At 46.0% G+C, this 17,548-nt stretch overlaps 1 protein-coding gene across 4 annotated transcripts in view; it reads left to right on the forward strand.

Moving 5' to 3' along the window:
* The first annotated feature begins 2,201 nt into the window (after positions 1–2,201).
* The window catches only part of TMEM67 (transmembrane protein 67), a 64,892-nt gene continuing 49,545 nt past the window's right edge, over positions 2,202–17,548 (forward strand). For 2 of the 4 annotated variants that reach the window (XM_068237645.1, XM_068237646.1), the window contains exons 1-8: positions 2,202–2,387; positions 10,162–10,247; positions 13,793–13,883; positions 15,207–15,306; positions 15,397–15,466; positions 16,187–16,261; positions 16,340–16,402; positions 17,345–17,499. In XM_068237645.1, coding sequence (XP_068093746.1) covers positions 2,210–2,387; positions 10,162–10,247; positions 13,793–13,883; positions 15,207–15,306; positions 15,397–15,466; positions 16,187–16,261; positions 16,340–16,402; positions 17,345–17,499 — 818 coding nt within the window. In that variant the 5' untranslated portion in view covers positions 2,202–2,209. The other 2 variants (XM_068237647.1, XM_068237649.1) reach the window with 2 other exon arrangements.

Below are 17,548 nucleotides of genomic sequence, written 5' to 3' on the forward strand. Positions count from 1 at the left end.
GGGCTGAAGCCTGGGTAAGCCCCAGCGTGGCGCCGCCACGGACTATCATACTCCTTCCATCTGGGGACAAACAATGCAAGTGAAGCGCTGGAGACTTCGGTGCAGCCGACACCACCATAGACCGTAATAGGAATTATGGCAATAGTCAGTAGCTTCGGCCCCGAAGCAATAGCTGGAAGCTGAATTACATCATTCCCCACCATCCATGGGGACCTGGAGAGGGAATAGTAATTAACGCCGCCGGGAACTTGTGCAGCAGCAGCAGGATAAGCCATACCGGCTCTATCCTGCACTCAAGTCTCCCAGACTCTCTAGGGATCCCCTTGTACAATTTCTGGAGGCTTCTACTATATGTCAGCCCCTGACATTTACATGGATGGTGGATGTTACTAACACCTATTCCAGAGGTGGAGATGAGCTCCTTGCTCATAATGTTGGGCAAGGATGATCTGTAAAGAAGGGGAGGTGGGGTCAAGGGTTTCACTGGCTTGGCTTGCAGTGAAAGTAAATGCTTTACTGCCACCTGACCTTCCCCAAACATAAAAACCTTCCTGATGCCTAATACTAAACTACTCCCCTAATGGACCACCGTATTGATGCCTAATCTTGGCCCCCTACCCCATATACCTACTCCAGGGCTGAATTTACCCATAGGCACATATGGCACATGCCTACAGGCGGGACCATTAATTCCCTCCCTCCCTGCAGAGTGCGAGCAGATCGTTAAACATGAGAAAAAACATTGTACACCAAGAGCCCCAATAGTGTAATATGTACTGGTAAATGGTTACTAGATAGAGTAAATATTAATACTCACAAACCTCCTCCAAGTAGACACACAGCGACTGTAGTAAAGACAGTCAATATATTTTATTTATGAACTCCAAATATGCAACGCGTTTCGCAGGTTTGATCCCACTTCATCAGGCAATAACAACGAAGCAATAGCATATGTGGTCAGTAGAAGAGCCAGGCAAACATGAGAAGACTCACTGGGATTCGACATGCCAGCGATGTCCGCTTCTCTCCCCTGCAGCGCGTGCAGTGTCATTTAGGTAACAGCACATCCCCAACTGCCCCAGTTGGGGACTACTGTGCATAGGCAGTCTAAGCTGCACCCCCATCACCCTCCCATGGCCTGAAATGTTCTGCGCATGCGCAGTTTGTTGACACAGTAACTGCACTTGCGCAGCAAGTGTCTGGCCACATGCCTCGACGTCTTTCTGCGCCGCCTAAATCGTCCGCAACTGGCCATGAAAAATCCTTCATTCGGCACAGGTGCAGTCCGGCCACGCACGCTTCTGTCACTGGAAACGTTCTGCCCCGGCACAGAACTCTCCTGGTGACGGGGGCACGCACACGCACATGCAGCTCGGTTGCGTATGAGCAGTATGCCCCGGACTGGTGGAATTGCAGAGGATCCAGGCGGTGCAGAAGGATGCTGAGGGAGCAGTAAGCCTAGAGAGGGCTGGTGGAAGCCCCCCCTGGTATGTATCATTTTTTTTCTCCCTCACCTGCTCAGGTTCACTTAAATCCTTTTCTGATTATATTCGCAATGTGTGATGCATACAACAGGGGCGTTGTTAGGATCCTACGAGATCAGGGGCACTTTTGGCACTCCAGTCAAAAAAATAGGTGTGGCCATACACTGAAATGGAGCCAAAATTACATGAACTTTGGTCTAAGTAGGCCTGCTCAGCAAAATGTTGGATGAAGCCCCATCTCCATTTATTAAAGGAAAAAAAGCAAAAAACAGTTACCTGGCTTCTGTGCTGGCTGGTCTGGCTGTCTGCTGGGCGAGCTGGCCTGTTACCAGTCCCCCCTTATCATCAAAAAATTATGCTTCACTGCAACTATAAACAAGCCATTAATGCATAGAATGCCTGTTATTCAAGGAAAAAAGTGTGACATTTTGACAAGTGTGAACCCTGCCTAAGTTCCCGTCAATGCCCATTTTTATATACAGTATGCAAGTACTGCACGATTGTGTGACCCCCTGTGAATGTTATTTCACGTGCATGAGTTTGTTGCAGGTTTCCAGGATTGTACCAGCGTTGCTGAGCTTGTGCAATGCCAGGACAAGTCCACACATGTATCAGCAGCCAGGCAGGCCAGCCAGCATCCCCTCCACCGCCTTCTCTCAGTCTCCGCCCCCATGCCCCCGCTTATCCCCCTATCCCCGCCTCTATTCCGGGGCTCGCTTTCTGCCATGGCGCTCGGAAAGCGGCTTTGTTGCCTGTATGTGGCCGTCCTCTGGCGCCTCTGCACCGGCTTCTCCTACTCCATCCCCCTGCAGCGTCCCGGGGACTGCTCGGCTCAGGAGTACTACGACCCGGGCAGCCTGTCCTGTGTGCAGTGCCCGGATACCCAGAGGCCCAGCCAGGAGGGTAATCACGCCGGAGATTGTATAGATGTAGACTAGATTGCGGCTATCCATCAAGTATGTGTGATACTTTGGAGGCAGTTCAGTAATGGAGCAATGTGTATCAATGGAGGTTGCCTGCACTAGGTATAATAAATATGAGAATTATTAATATTAAATTAATGTGGCCACTCTATAGGGATTATAAGCCACAACATTAAAACGTTGAAAGAATGAAGTAACTTCCCCTGAACTCCTTGGTGTTTACCAAACTATACAGTTATGTATACACACACTAGATTTTAGTTGTGTAAGGGAGCAATCACAATTTATTCTAGAACTTTTGGATGCAATTCATTCATGTATTTGTTCATTATAATGCAAAATATTGCAATTTGAATTCTGCATGAACACTAGTTATATCAGTGTCTCCTTGCCCGCTCGCTGGGCTGCGGGCTCGGTCCTCACTTCGCTCGGACAACTTTTTATTCTAACTCTATGTCCACTTGGATAGTGGAGATTGCACATCAGCACCCAGGCAGCTAACTCGGGTTACAAGGTTAATGCTGCTGATGGGCATTATGAGGTTAATGTATGATCTGCATGATTTTGCACATGCTCCGTAGCATTTGTATGCTATTTTGTCGGGTATGCTAAAATGTTGGAACAGGGGCACTAGTGTACTTTGAGAGACCGAGCCGGGAACTCTGTAGGCAACAGTTTTTCTATCACAGCACCCTCTAGAGCAGAATGTGTTGTGATTGGCTGAATAGTGTGGGCATAGATTACTCTACGACCTATCTGAAACCTAGCCGTTTCAGAGGGCGCAATCATGTTAGTGGAATTTTTCTATGAGGTTTCTTGCTGGGTTCCCGAAAGTAGACTAGCAACTACATAAGCCGACATGCTCGATCGGCAGTAATGAAGTGCAATATCGGGACAAGAGGCGCTGTCCACCCCTCCCCCCTATGTAAAAGTGTCCTGTGTAGTATACTTTACCTATAGGTGTCCATTCACATACACATGACCCATGTGGTTACTGGTCTATATGTGGGCGTGTGTGAAGGCACACACCCACGTTACGTCGGCAACTACGTGGGGTGTGTGTATGTTGACGGAGCCAGTGATGGACACCTACAGGTAAAGTATATTGCAACGGGGGATGGCGGCGGCATTTGGGGGGGGGGGGGGTAGTGGCGTCACCAAGCTGATTCCTGAGAGGTTTAATGCTGAAATTAATTGGAAATCAGCCTGCAATGTATGGGCAGCCAACAGATTTCTCTCTAATCGGAGAGAGATCTGTCTATTGTTCAATCTGCCCATACGTCATCTGATGTATGGGCACCTTTAGGGCTCGTTCATATCTAGGGCGTTTTCAGCATTTTTTCAAACGCTTTTGCAATGACTCCCTATGAGAGAGTTCACATCTGAGAGGTTCGTTTCCGATCCGCTCAGCAAAGCGGTGCCTGTACCATTTTTGAGGCGATTTTGCCTCAATGGAAGGTATCGGGAAAACGCTGAATTCTCACAAAATCGCTTTGTGCAGCGATTGCGTTCGCGTTTTTAAGAATAAATCGATTGTATTTATTCTTTTCCGGGTCAAAGAGTTCACTTCCTGACTTGCGTCAGGGAGTGAATTACAAAACCGCTCTGTAAAAGCACTTCGAAAAGCGCTTTTTAAATAAAACGCAGCACACAGGCAAGCGCCGGGAGGCGCTAAAAAAATTGCGCACAAAATTGCAAAACCCTTGCATTTGCGATTTCGTTTTTAGATGTGAACAGATCCTAAGGGTTTACAATTGCAATGGAATTTTCTGCACGCTTTGCATACGTTGTTCTGGACACCTGCACATTTGTATGCAGAAAATTGCACATCTTTCACAGTAGCACAATGGCCTCTATTCATAAAGCATTCCCGCATGTGGTAATGCTCAAAACAGCTGACTTTACCGACCATTTAGCAAAGTGTCAATTCATAAAAGCGGTTTTCGCATGAAAAGCTGACATTCCTGAGCAGTGCGGGAAATTACCGCCTTGTGCGGTGATTATCACAACACATGCCACTATCAGGGCCGTTGCTACCATAGAGGCAAACCCCAGAGCTTGTAGGGGCCCCCAAGGTGTGTCCTCCCAACTTAACTGTTGTTCCCCGGTGCTCCTGCAGAGTTTTTGGCTGAGCCAGATGGTGTCATCCCCTGCCTCAGGGTCCTTGGGTGGAAATTTGGCTGCAACAAAGGGTCCCTACTGCCTATTTTTGATTGGGGGTGTCTATTGGGGGGCCCGGGGTTCATCTTGCCCTGGTCACTACATGTCAATTCATAAGGATTAGAGCAAGTGGAATGGGGAATGGGAAAGAAGAATACTGACTGTTTAGAAAAGGAGATAAGCCAGGGGATAACAGGCAAGTTAATGGAGACAGACCTCCCAGGCAGCAGCAGTGAGAGCAGAACAAAAAAAAGGCATCCCCGAATACCCAGGCTGTTTTTTAACCCCTTGGGTACCTGTTTTCAGATATATTTCACATCAGAAAGCCTGCATGTGTAACATTTCTTGAAGTTCTTCTAAGCTGCGGCAATTAAATAGATTGTTTAGAAAGACTAATAGACAGATTCAGAGAAGATTCAGGACAAGGAGAGGCAGTTTTAAAAAAAATAAAAAATGCACATCTAAAAGGAAGTTGGGGTTGCCTCCTTTATAGTAACTCTCTCTTTTTATACATACCTGGGGCTTCCTCCAGCCCCATCTGCTCGGATTGCTCCCACGCCGCCGTACTCCGCTGCCCGCAGCTTCAGTACCAGGTCCCCGCACTTCCGTCAGTCGGAGCCAGTCTGACGTAAGAGAAGTGCGTCGTTTGCGTATCTCTCCAGCAGCCACTGGAGAGATACGCAGAGGGCGCACTTCTCCTGCGTAGACTGGCTCCGACTGACGTAAGTGACCCGGAGGACGGCGGTGTGGGTGTAATCCGAGCGGATGGGGCAGGAGGAAGCCCTAAGTATGTACAGTGGCTTGCAAAAGTATTTGGCCCCCTTGAAGTTTTCCACATTTTGTCACATTACTGCCACATACATTAATCAATTTGATTGGAATTCTACGTGAAAGACCAATACAACATGGTGTACACGTGAGAAGTGGAACGAAAATCATACATACATTTTTTTTACAAATCAATAACTGCAAAGTGGGGTGTGTGTAATTATTCAGCCCCCTTTGGTCTGAGTGCAGTCAGTTGCCCATAGAAATTGCCTGATGAGTGCTAATGACTAAACAGAGTGCACCTGTTTGTAATCTAATGTCAGTACAAATACAGCTGCTCTGTGACGGCCTCAGAGGTTGTCTAAGAGAATATTGGGAGCAACAACACCATGAAGTCCTAAGAACACACCAGACAGGTCAGGGATATAGTAATTGAGGAATTTAAAGCAGGCTTAGGCTACAAAAAGATTTCCAATGCCTTGAACATCCCACGGAGCACTGTTCAAGCGATCATTCAGAAATGGAAGGAGTATTGCACAACTGTAAACCTACCAAGACAAGGCTCTCCACCTAAACTCACAGGCCGAACAAGGAGAGCACTGATTAGAAATGCAGTCAAGAGGCCCATGGTGACTCTAGATGAGCTGCAGAGATCTACAGCTCAGGTGGGGGAATCTGTCCATAGGACAACTATTAGTCGTGCACTGCACAAAGTTGGCCTTTATGGAAGAGTGGAAAGAAGAAAGCCATTGTTAACAGAAAAGCATAAGAAGTCCCATTTGCCACAAGCCATGTGGGGGGACACAGCAAACATGTGGAAGAAGGTGCTCTGGCCGGATGAGACCAAAATGGAACTTTTTGGCCAAAATACAAAACGCTATGTGTGGCAGAAAACTAACACTGCACATCACTCAGAATACACCATCCCCACTGTCAAATATCGTGGTGGCAGCATCATGCTCTGGGGTTGCTTCTCTTCTGCAGGGACAGGGAAGCTGGTCAAAGTTGATGGGAAGATGGATGGAGCCAAATACAGGGCAATCTTGGAAGAAAACCTCTTGGAGTCTGCAAAAGACTTGAGACTGGGGCGGAGGTTCACCTTCCAGCAGGACAACGACCCTAAACATAAAGCCAGGGCAACAATAGAATGGTTTAAAACAAAACATATCCATGTGTTAGAATGGCCCAGTCAAAGTCCAGATCTAAATCCAATCGAGAATCTGTGGCAAGATCTGAAAACTGCTGTTCATAAACACTGCTCATCTAATCTGACTGAGCTGGAGCGGTTTTGCAGAGATGAATGGGCAAGGATTTCAGTCTCTAGATGTACAAAGCTGGTAGAGACATACCCTAAAAGACTGGCAGCTGTAATTGCAGCAAAAGGTGGTTCTATAAAGTATTGACTCAGGGGGCTGAATAATTACGCACACCCCCTTTGCAGTTTTTTTTCTAAATGTTTGGAATCATGTATGATTTTCGTTCCACTTCTTATGTGTACACCACTTTGTATTGGTCTTTCACGTGGAATTCTAATAAAACTAATTCATGTTTGTGGCAGTAATATGACAAAATGTGGAAAACTTCAAGGGGGCTGAATACTTTTGCAAGCCACTGTATAAAACTACTTATGGTTTTCAGCTCTGGTACACTTCAATAAATAAAATTGCTCATTTTTTTATTTTATTTTTTTACAATACAGTATAATCTTGTTATAGTAAACTCCAAAGGACCAGGAACAGGTATTTACTATATCAGAAATTGCCCTAGAAATGGCCTGGCATGCCCTAGTACATTCTCTGCTGCAAAGGACCAACTCTATCCTCCCACTGGAGGAACAGAACAAGCACTTGCACATTTGGTGGACTACAAGGTTAAGTATACCTTAGGACTGCATAGCCAACTGGACATATTACCGGTACAGTATCCAGGGCTCCTTAAAAATTGCAGCCAACACTGAATAGATGAATAGAAGCAACCACTGTGAGTGGCTCTGATACCTTTGCTGGCGGGACTTGCAGCATGTGTCCTGCAAAACTTTCTGCTCACACTTGAACCAATCGTGAAGCCTTTCTTCAAAATGCAGCCAATCATAAGGGACAGAACATTATAATTGTATTCCTTATTTTCCCCAGGCTGCTTATTTGTACAGTACTGTATATCCAGCAACGGTGCCATTCTACTTGTCTTACAAATGTTATCAGACATCAACTTACCTGCAACCAGCCTGAAGACAGCAACCGACCATGGGTTTCACACTCACATATGACGCATGCACCACCCACGTTTTACTGTATTCAGAGTCCGCTTCACGCAGAGGCCAAAATACATGTTTACTATAGCAGAAGTTTTATTATGTCCGGGTTTACTATACCAGGCGTTGCTCCCATAGACTTATGATGGAGATTGGCCAGGACATGGAGAGGAAGTTTACTATACCCAAATGTTTACTATACCGAGTTTAATTTAACAAGATCATACTGTATTACTTTATACATTATTTAGGTAGTGTTTTTCCCATTGTAAAATCTTTCCTCTTTCTGATTTATACCCAGAGTTACAGATTTCCCAGAAAGCTCATGGTGAACCAGAACTCCCATGAGTGTGTAAGGGGCTACAAAGGACCAAAAAGCCCTCTTACTAAAATGTTAAGCAAAACAAGCTTGCCTTCTTAAAACAGAAGGTATCTGCGATAATTTAGGTTGACATGAGCATATGATGTCTACCATGATGCATCAATCCTGATTATGCAAATTATCCCTTGTCGTCCCTGTAAGCTAGTCACAGCTGGCAGTTCTGAGGTGTGGTTAGCTTACAAGGACAACTAGGGATCATTTGCATAATCAGCAGTGATGCATCGTGGGATACCTCATATGCTCACTTCAACCTGAATTATAGCAAATACATTCTGTTTTAAGAAGGCAAACTTTTGATTTATACCCTGAAACTTATCACAGGTGGCAACATCTTTAGTACTAGCAGGTGATTTCTTCAGAATGTTTGTTTTTGAGAATGCCGAAGCCAGTATGAAATAAACCTGTTCTCCCAGAATGCTCTGAGGGTGAGAATTCTGCATTTCTTATTGGCCTATGCCAGTGATCTGCAAACTTGGCTCTCCAGCTGTTAAGGAACTACAAGTCCCACAATGCATTGCAGGAGTCTGACAGCCACAGTCATGTTTTATTAAGGCAAATGCATTGTGGGACTTGTAGTTCCTTAACAGCTGGAGAGCCAAGTTTGGCTGGCCTATGCTAAGCATCACTGGAAGGGCGGGGTTACATATAAATCATCCTGCAGAAGAATGCGGTTATGTGTTTGCCCAGAATTATCAGTAATTAATAATTGTACAAAGCACAAGATAACCTAGTAAGCTTCAGAACAAAGTGGAACCCAGTCTATTCATCTTTTCACAAAGCTTTCATAAAGAAAATTGTCACTGAAGGTTAATGTGATGTGGTTAATCTTTGTAGAGAAGAGGGGAAAGCTTGATGAGGGTTCCTCTTTAACTCTTACAGAATTTCATAATTTTCAGTTTATTTACTTATTTATTGTATTTATAAAGCCCCAGCATATTACACAGAGCTGTACATTAGTTAGGGCTCAGTTCCACTGCAAAGCAGAGCCGCGCACTTCACTCCCGGGGGAGGAGCTTGTGATCCCATTCATTATGATGAATGGAATCGCAGGCGCAATCGCCCCGAAATGCAGGCAACCATTCAGAAGTGACTCGCAGCGCATGAATGGAAACAGCAGACAGTGCAGTCCGTGCACACTCTGATGCACCTGCGATCGCATTTCCATAAGCTCGCCTGAAAGTGCGCTATATGGAAACGAGCCCTTAAGGTTACAGACAATATTTAGGGGTGACATACAGCAATCGGACAAAACAGGAATACATGCAAACCAGATCACGCTGCACAGAATGAGTACAGGGTAATGCTTAGTAAGTCACTGGATGAGAGCATGGAGATTAGCCTAGTCGAGCGCACTCAGATCCATAGGATGGTTGTACGGTGATGGAGGTGCGTTAACAAGTAGGAGACACAAGGAGGACCCTGCCCGACCTGGCTTACAATCCAGATGGAGAATTAGGGGTGCGGATCTAGAGCACCAGTGAGGTGGGAAGGAGGGGTAGGCCAGAGTGAAAAGGTGCGTTTTGAGGGCCTTCTTAGATGTTGAAGGAGGGGGCAACCCTAATGGGGGGAGGTAGGGAGTTCCATGATATTGGAGCAGCTCTTGAGAAGTCCTGGAGTAGTGCATGGGACTAGGTAATGTGGGGGGGGGGGGGTTGTGGGGTGTTAGACAAAGTTCATTGGAGGAGTGGAGAGAGCGACTAGGCGTGTAGCTCTGAGTAAGATTGGAAATGTAGGTTGTGCAGGTTTGGTGGACAGATTTGTAGGCCAGACACAGTATCTTGAATCTGATTCTGAACTGGATAGGAAGCCAGTGGAGGGATTCAAGGAGGGGAGCCGCCGTGGTGGAGCGATGGGTGGAGTGGATAATTCTGGCTGCCGCATTCATGACAGACTGCAGTGGGGCAATTCGGGTCATAGGGAGAACAGACAGAAGGGCATTGCAGTAGTCAAGGTGGGAAATTATGAGGGCATGGATGAGGAGTTTGCTGAGGTGGAAGTTGCAGGACTTTGTGAGGTTTTGGATGTGGGAAGTGAAGGAGATTGCGGGGTCCAGGGTGACATGCAGACAGCGGGCTTGAGAGGTAATTTTCATTTGCAAAAGTTTGCTGAAAGAGTATTTGGGCCTACAGCTGAAATGTTGGAGAAAAGGAGCAATACAGGCACTCAAACAGTGATATGTCCTCTTTTCTTTAGGTACATCCTGTGACTGTCTTCCTGGATACCGACTTACTTCCAGGAATGATCCCTCGGTCAGCTGCTTGAAATGTCCAGACAAAATGGTTAGTTTTGCAATTGTGTTTCTTAGTGGAACAGAACCCTTAAAGTGAGCCTCCAGACTAAAAATTTACTCAGCAGCACTGAAAGGGCTTGGTGTTTTCTTTAACAGTTTCACAGCATCAGAACTTTGTGTTTCTTACCCAAGCCTAATTTTTAGCTGCACAGAAGCTAAGCTCCGCGGCCTCCGTCCCATCAAAGAAAACCGCTTGGGCATGTTTGCCCCAATACTGTGCAAAGCATGATGGGATTTCTGATGTTGCTGTTCTCGTTGCCCTGGGAAGGGTGATCAGGACACGGGACAGTTGGAACTGTCTCTCATGCTCCCGGTCACCTCCTTTCAACCAAAAAGATGGCTGCCCTCATGAAATCACAAACATTTGCCTGTTCTTTTAAAGAGACACTGAAGCGGAAAAAAAATGATGATATTATGATTTGTATGTGTAGCACAGCTAAGAAATAAAACATTAAGAGCAAATACATCAGTGTAATTGTTTCCAGTACAGGAAGAGTTGAGAAACTCCAGTTGTTATCTCTATGCAAAAAAGCCATTAATCTCTACGACTTTAAAAAGTCGTGGAGAGGGCTGTCTTCTGACTTTTATTATCTCAACTGTAAGTAAACAGTTTACTTTTTCTCCGCTAGAGGAGAGGTCATTAGTTCACAGACTGCTCTGAAAGACTCATTTTGAATGCTGAGTGTTGTGTAATCTGCACATATTATAGAATGATGCAATGTTAGAAAAAACACTATATACCTGAAAATAAAAGTATGAGAATATTTTCTTTGCTGCTAATCTTCTAGTAATTATTCATAGAACACAACCAATTCATTATATCATATATTTTTTTTCGCTTCAGTGTCTCTTTAAAACAGGGTGGGTAAGAGATTATGGTTCTTTTCCGTTAGCCGGGCGCAACCACTAGGTGGCACTAAAACTCTGTTAGCCAGGCGCAACTGAGCTAAGTAATGTAGAATGTAATCTCCCTCACCAGCTGGCAGCAGAGTTACATCTTTCCCTACTATCCATGGCGGCCTGGAGGGGGAATAGTCATTAACGCCGCTTGGATTTTGCAGGTCGAGGGGGATTACATTCTACATTACTTAGCGCCACCTAGGGGTTGCGCCCGGCTAACGAAATAGTACCGAGATTATTTTACCTATCTATTTTAACATAACTAATGTAACTTAATGACAGTATGTTTGTTTAGGCCGAAGTTCCTCTTTAACACGCTGCAACATATAACTTTTGTCCTGAGATGACCATGTAAGGTACTGCTATAATGCCCGACTCCGGCAACCTGGAAGAGGCTGCTGGGGGGCATTTAGGTACAAAAAACGGGGGACAGAGGAGACCGGGGGGAGCAATGGCCATCAGGACTACTCCCCTTACATGCTTGCTCCCCGTTTCTACTGTTTTTCACCCCTGGTATCGTTTATCCTTCACACTGCATATTGGCGGTGTGGCAGCCTCACCACACACCACCAGAAATAGGCCTTCAGGGAATACCGTGTTACCATACCTCCCAACATTTGAATTATAGAAAGTGGGACACTTAGGCCACACCCCCAACCCCCTAGTCACGCCCACCAAAACGTTTTTTAAATAAATTTTTTTAATTAATTACTCCCGAAAGGGGAGGCGCGTGAGGGTGCCAGTGGGTGGGGAGGAGGGTGAGGGTGGCCGTGCGTGGGCAGAGAGGGGGGAAAAAACGATTGAGGCACCAGCCCGGGGATGCGGCATGAATGGCCGCCGCCATTAAATTTCTCCCTCCCTTCTAATGTGCCCCCCAGTGTCCCCTTCCCCCCCCCCCCCCCCCGCAGAGTAAAATGCGCAGCGGAGCGGGCTGTAAATCTCTCGCTTCCTGTGACGTCGCAGGAAGCCTAGAAGTGCTAGATCCCGGTACGCACGGAGAGGCAATGGTAAGATTTACAGCCCGCCCTGCTGCGCATTTTACTCTGCGGGGGGAAGGGGACACTGGGGGGCATATTAGGAGGGAGAAATTTAACGGCGGCGGCCATCCTTACCGCATCCCCGGGCTGGTGCCTCGATCGTTTTTTTTTTCCCCTCTCTCCACAGCGGCCGGAACCAAGGGGGGCAGCGCGGGATAGCGGGAGTGCCCCCCAAAATCGGGACCGTCCCGACGAAAACGGGACGGTTGGGGGCTATGCATTACTAAGTGATATTTCCTGTGTGGCATCTGGCCAAGCAGGAAGTGACGTTCACTTTCTCCTGGCCAAGCGATCATGTGCGCGGAAATGTTTTGCAAAAAATACACTTCTGCGCATGCGCATAAAACCTGCAGTGGGTGTTAACACTCCGCCATAGACTTATATGACTTCCGGTCCGACGCAGAGTGACACAAGTACGCGCAGTAACATAGTTTTGGAAGCATGTCAGGTTGAGGAGTTCCGGCACACCGCGATACAGGTAATGTGATTTCCCCCATTGTTTTTTTTGTGCGGTAATAGTGTGTCAATTTGACGCATGACCCAGTGTGAAAGGGCCCTTAAAAAAACTTCCCCTGGGGGTTACTCACCTCGGGTGAGGGAAGCCTCCGGATCCTATTGAGGAGGCGCAGTATCAGCTCTCCGCTCAGGAAAAGGTGGAAATAGCCGATCGCTGTCGGGCCGCTCTACTGCGCAGGCGCGAGTCTCCTGCACCTGCGCAGGAGAGCGGACCCGACAGAGATCGGCTATTTCCACCTATCTCCGTGTGGAGACCTGCAACAGCGCCACCGCTGGAGCCAGGAAAGGTAAATAAATTGGCGCTTGTCAGGCTTGTCAAGGGAGGAATCCGGGACACTTTGGGGGAGCCAGCGCTGGACTGCCTGCAGCTACAGCAGAGGGGGAAGCCTCATTGGGACCCTGAGGCTTCCTCCTCCCGAGGTGAGTACCCCCCAGGGGAACTTTTTTTTGCTACAGGTTCTCTTTAAAGTAGATCCGAGATAAACTTTTACTCATTGAATAATTGTGTTCCTTTCCTATTGTTTATAGCCACATACTTTTTTGTTTTGTTTTTAATACACTAATTCCCTATAAACTAAACAAGCCTCGCCCACAGCTTTTCAGAGAGCCTTGGCATTTTCAAACAGTAGCAAGGGTTCATGGGAGCTCAGTCTGGGCAGGAGGATTGGGAGGTATTACTAGCCAGAGATTTCAGAGGCAGAAGGGAGGAGGAGGGGGGGATTAGGTTTTTTTTCACAGGCTAAGTGCTGAAGATGCAGATAAGCTTGCCTGTGTGTAATGATTACAAACAACATGGCTGCTGTCGTATCACAGGAAGAAATAATCATATTATATTGAAGCTGTTTGTAGCTAGATTTGCTGTGTAAACTATCTAAACTTTAGATTAGATAAGATATATAGACAAGTTACTTGTTCTAGTTAGTTTTTCATCTCTGATCCGCTTTAAGAAATCCCATTTTCTTCTACAAATACTCTATTCTTGATTAGACAAATTGCTTAGATGCAGTTATAAAATGAGTACCGATCTACTTTAAAGTGTCATTATAACCCATGCATTGTACCCATCTGCATACCGTTTCAGGGTGTGACAGCTGACGGATGGAATTGTATCAGATGTCCCAGTGGTTTAACATCTGACGGCAGGTGCCAGTGTTCTCCCGGCAAAATATTGGGTGAGCCTACCTTGTAACCTTGTAATATTTTATGTTTGCATCATGTTTCTCTTTATAAATGAGAAAGAATTTGGAATCCTTGTGAAAATTTCACCACAGCATTGAACCCATAAAGGATACCTACTTACGGTAAGCACAGGTATGTTTATGCTGGAATCCACATACATCTGTGCGTTGACCCTTCCTCTTCTCACCATTCCTGGTACCCCTTTCGCCTTAAAGGACACCTGAGGGGAGAGACATATGGAGGCTGCCATATTTATTTCCTTTTAAGCATTGCCAGCTGCCTGGCCATCTTATATTTCTTATAAGATATAAAATGAAATAAATGTGGCAGCCGCCATATACCTCTCACTTCAGTTGTCCCTTTACAGGGACTCAAGCAAAAACAGCTGGACACCCATAAGGGTTCCCCCAGCCTTCACAGGTCAGACCTTTGGTATTGTGCTTAGCCAACATCAGACTCCATTCACAGTGTGCGCTCTCTCCATTCCTGTCTTTTCACCCAGCAATATACAGTACATACAAGATCAGCACCTGTGGGAAAAACAGACTTGCAGATCCCTCTCTGAATATTGTTTCACACTATCAGACCTTCAAAAATCCTACCACTCTGACTGAGATCTGACTAGATTAGCTGCATGCTTATTTCAGGTGCGTGAGTCAGAGACTACTGATACTAAATAGATCCGCAAGACTGCCAGGCAACTGCTATTGTTGGTAAGGCAATAGAAATGGCAAGGGCAGTGGAGTCTGAGCAATTTGGGGTACCTGGAGTTGGAGTCGGTGGTTTCATAAACGTCGGAATTAGATGATTTTTGTACCAACTCCACAGCCCTTGGTATTACAGCCACCACATACCTCTAAGTTCAGGTGTCTTTTAATCTGAAATAGAATGCCTTTATTCAGAGAAAGGCGTGTTTAAAGAGACACAGAGATGAAAATAGTAGTAGAACCTATACTTACCCGAGGCTTCCTTCCGCCCCATAAACACGAGTCCCTCGCCGTCCTCCCGCGGTCTGCCGTTCAGCTGCAATCAGCCCCGGTAACTGGCTCAGTCGCGTCCAGGCTCAGTCTTCAGCGCATGTGTGGACCTACTGCACCTGCGCAGTAGACCCGGACTGACGTGACTGAGCAAGTTACCGGGCCTGATCGCAGCTGAACGGCAGACCACCGGGAGGACAGCGTGGGACTCAGATGTGTTTATGGGGTGGCAGGAAGCCCCGGGTAAGTATCGGTTCTACTACTATTTTTCATCTCTGGTTATCTTTAATGGTTTAAAGTGTAATTTTTCTCTGATGAGCTCACATTTTCTCCTGTTAGTTGAGAGGGATGTGAATGGCACGCTACTACATGAAGCTGAATGTGTGGACTGTGATGGGTCTGAGCCGTCATTTACAGCAGCTGACATCCGAGGAATCTGGTACGTGAACTCTGTTCTCCTACTTCTCAGTACATTCTTTCAAAGCGATCCGGCCACATGTATCATAAAGTGTTGTGTAACATTCTTTAGGTGTGAAAGATGCCACCAGTCGTTCATCAATCAGACCAGGTCATGCAACTGCTTCCAGCCGCACACCTTGGTAAGGACATTACAGTGCGTCTGTACTTCACATCTAATATTGCAGCAGCAACTCCGAAAGTGTGCAGAAAGGTTGTATTTCAATAATGGTGCGTTAGTTCCCACTACTCACCATCTTCCTCCTTCTCACTGTTTTTGGAGTCCCTTCCGAATGTACACCAACTGATGAACAACTGATTCTGAACTAGGTATGCGTGAGTTTCTGAACTGCTCATGCCCAGTGAAAGAAAACGCTTGTGCACTTTCTTTGTTTCGTGTACGAGCGCTTCCTTTTACTGGGCACACTGGGTTCAGAAATGATGCACGAAGGTATCCTGGCCCTGTTCGCACTGGCAATTAACAACGGTCCAGTTACGGATCGTAGGTGTATGTATCCAATGTTAACCAATGGATCCATTCACATTGCTCTTTTCGAATGAATCTGTTCCGCACGCTCCGCTGAACGGGGATCGCAGGTTTGCTGAAGCACCGCATTGGGGGCAATGAGAAATGGATCCTGTGGTATACATTGGCTAAATCAGCAGAATCTACTTTGGTGATGGGGTTCTGGGTGGATATGGGGAAACGGAATTGAAATCGGATCCGTTCTGACGGATCCATTTAGCAGGTAAGTGTCAGTGTGAACCAACCCTTAATGTGTGTTTCAACTTTCAACCCATTTGTAACTTTTAAGCAGTAGGTAGCATGTTAAATAATTGATGCTTTCTTCTGTGTGTCTTAGGCTGGTGGTATATGTTTCAATGCAGCCGGCCATGTCCTGTCTAGAGCTATTCCAACCATGCGTTACGCACAGCTGGTGAGCACGTTATATGTTGTGTTACTACTAGTGAGGATGGCTTGAGATGTCTCATTATTTCCTGCGTTTTCCTTCCAGGGAATTCTGCTAAGATCAGAATGGCTTTCCGTCCAACTGCAGGCAGCAGCCGCATCATGTTTGGTATGGACTTGCATTTGGATAGTTATGTGGATATGATAGGTGTAATTGTATGCATCTAAGTATTTCAAGCTCACGTTCAGGCACCGTTTTTATATGCATTTGATAGTGTGTAGTTTTTAATGGCAGCATCAGTTCATAGATTCTCATGTCCATCCTTCACCTGCCTGATCACCTAACTACCCGAATTCGGTCTGAAGCCACACTTCTTTACTACAGGCAGGATTGGCTACCAAACATAGGCGTGGCTTCAGAAGCCACACCTGCCTACTAGAGACTGACTGATAGGATAGGCTACCAGTCAGCAGAGAGGCTTGACTTCAACTAATGGAGCAATCACTCTCTTCTCTGCAGGCCCATGTAAAGCTATTCAATACACATTAGATGATATTGAGTCATGGTGAGGTATAACCAGACAGAGGAATATATTGATGGATATGTAATTTAATGAAGGAAAACAATGGGATGCTATTATTATTTAGTATATTTGCGTTCTCTTTTAGGTTTGTTTATTTTATTTGTCTCTAAAATATTATGTAAACGCCCATAGGCAGCTGCTTATCTGGGGTGGGCCACAGCAACTGAACTGGGGGTGGGCACAGAGCTGGGGGCTGGTACGACAGGACTTTGGGTAAAACCCCACTGCAGTTTTGCCGATGGGGGATAGGGTTTCAGCAACTTTATTAGAATATGGAAGAGCAGATGAGAAAGTGTTTCTTTTTTGTTTTTTTTTACTTTTTATTCTACTTTCTTATTGGATGTTAAGGGCTTTACGTTAATTTATGAGCATGCTTTAGGTGCTCTTTAATCTAGGCTAGTTGCTGACCCTGTGGTCATACTGCTAAGTGAGTCAATGACATGGAGTAACAATGGAGACATCACATGTTTTGCACATAAAGCTTTTATAATAAAGCTTCTATTGATGCAGCTTTTCTAATTCTGCAGCTGTACTCCAATCAGACAGCTTGCCAGGCACTGGGGAACATGTGTGTGATGAGCATGCACTCCGTAACTCTGCAGAGCACCGATGCCTGCGGCCTCTTCCGATACATATTTACCAATACCGCCGGCCTTGGAGTGGTCCATTCCATCTCTTTCTGGTAAACCTCATATTCTATAGATGCACAAGGCAATGAGTGTCCTATGATA

This window comes from Hyperolius riggenbachi, chromosome 5 (genome assembly GCF_040937935.1).
Source record: "Hyperolius riggenbachi isolate aHypRig1 chromosome 5, aHypRig1.pri, whole genome shotgun sequence".
NCBI lineage: Eukaryota > Metazoa > Chordata > Amphibia > Anura > Hyperoliidae > Hyperolius > Hyperolius riggenbachi.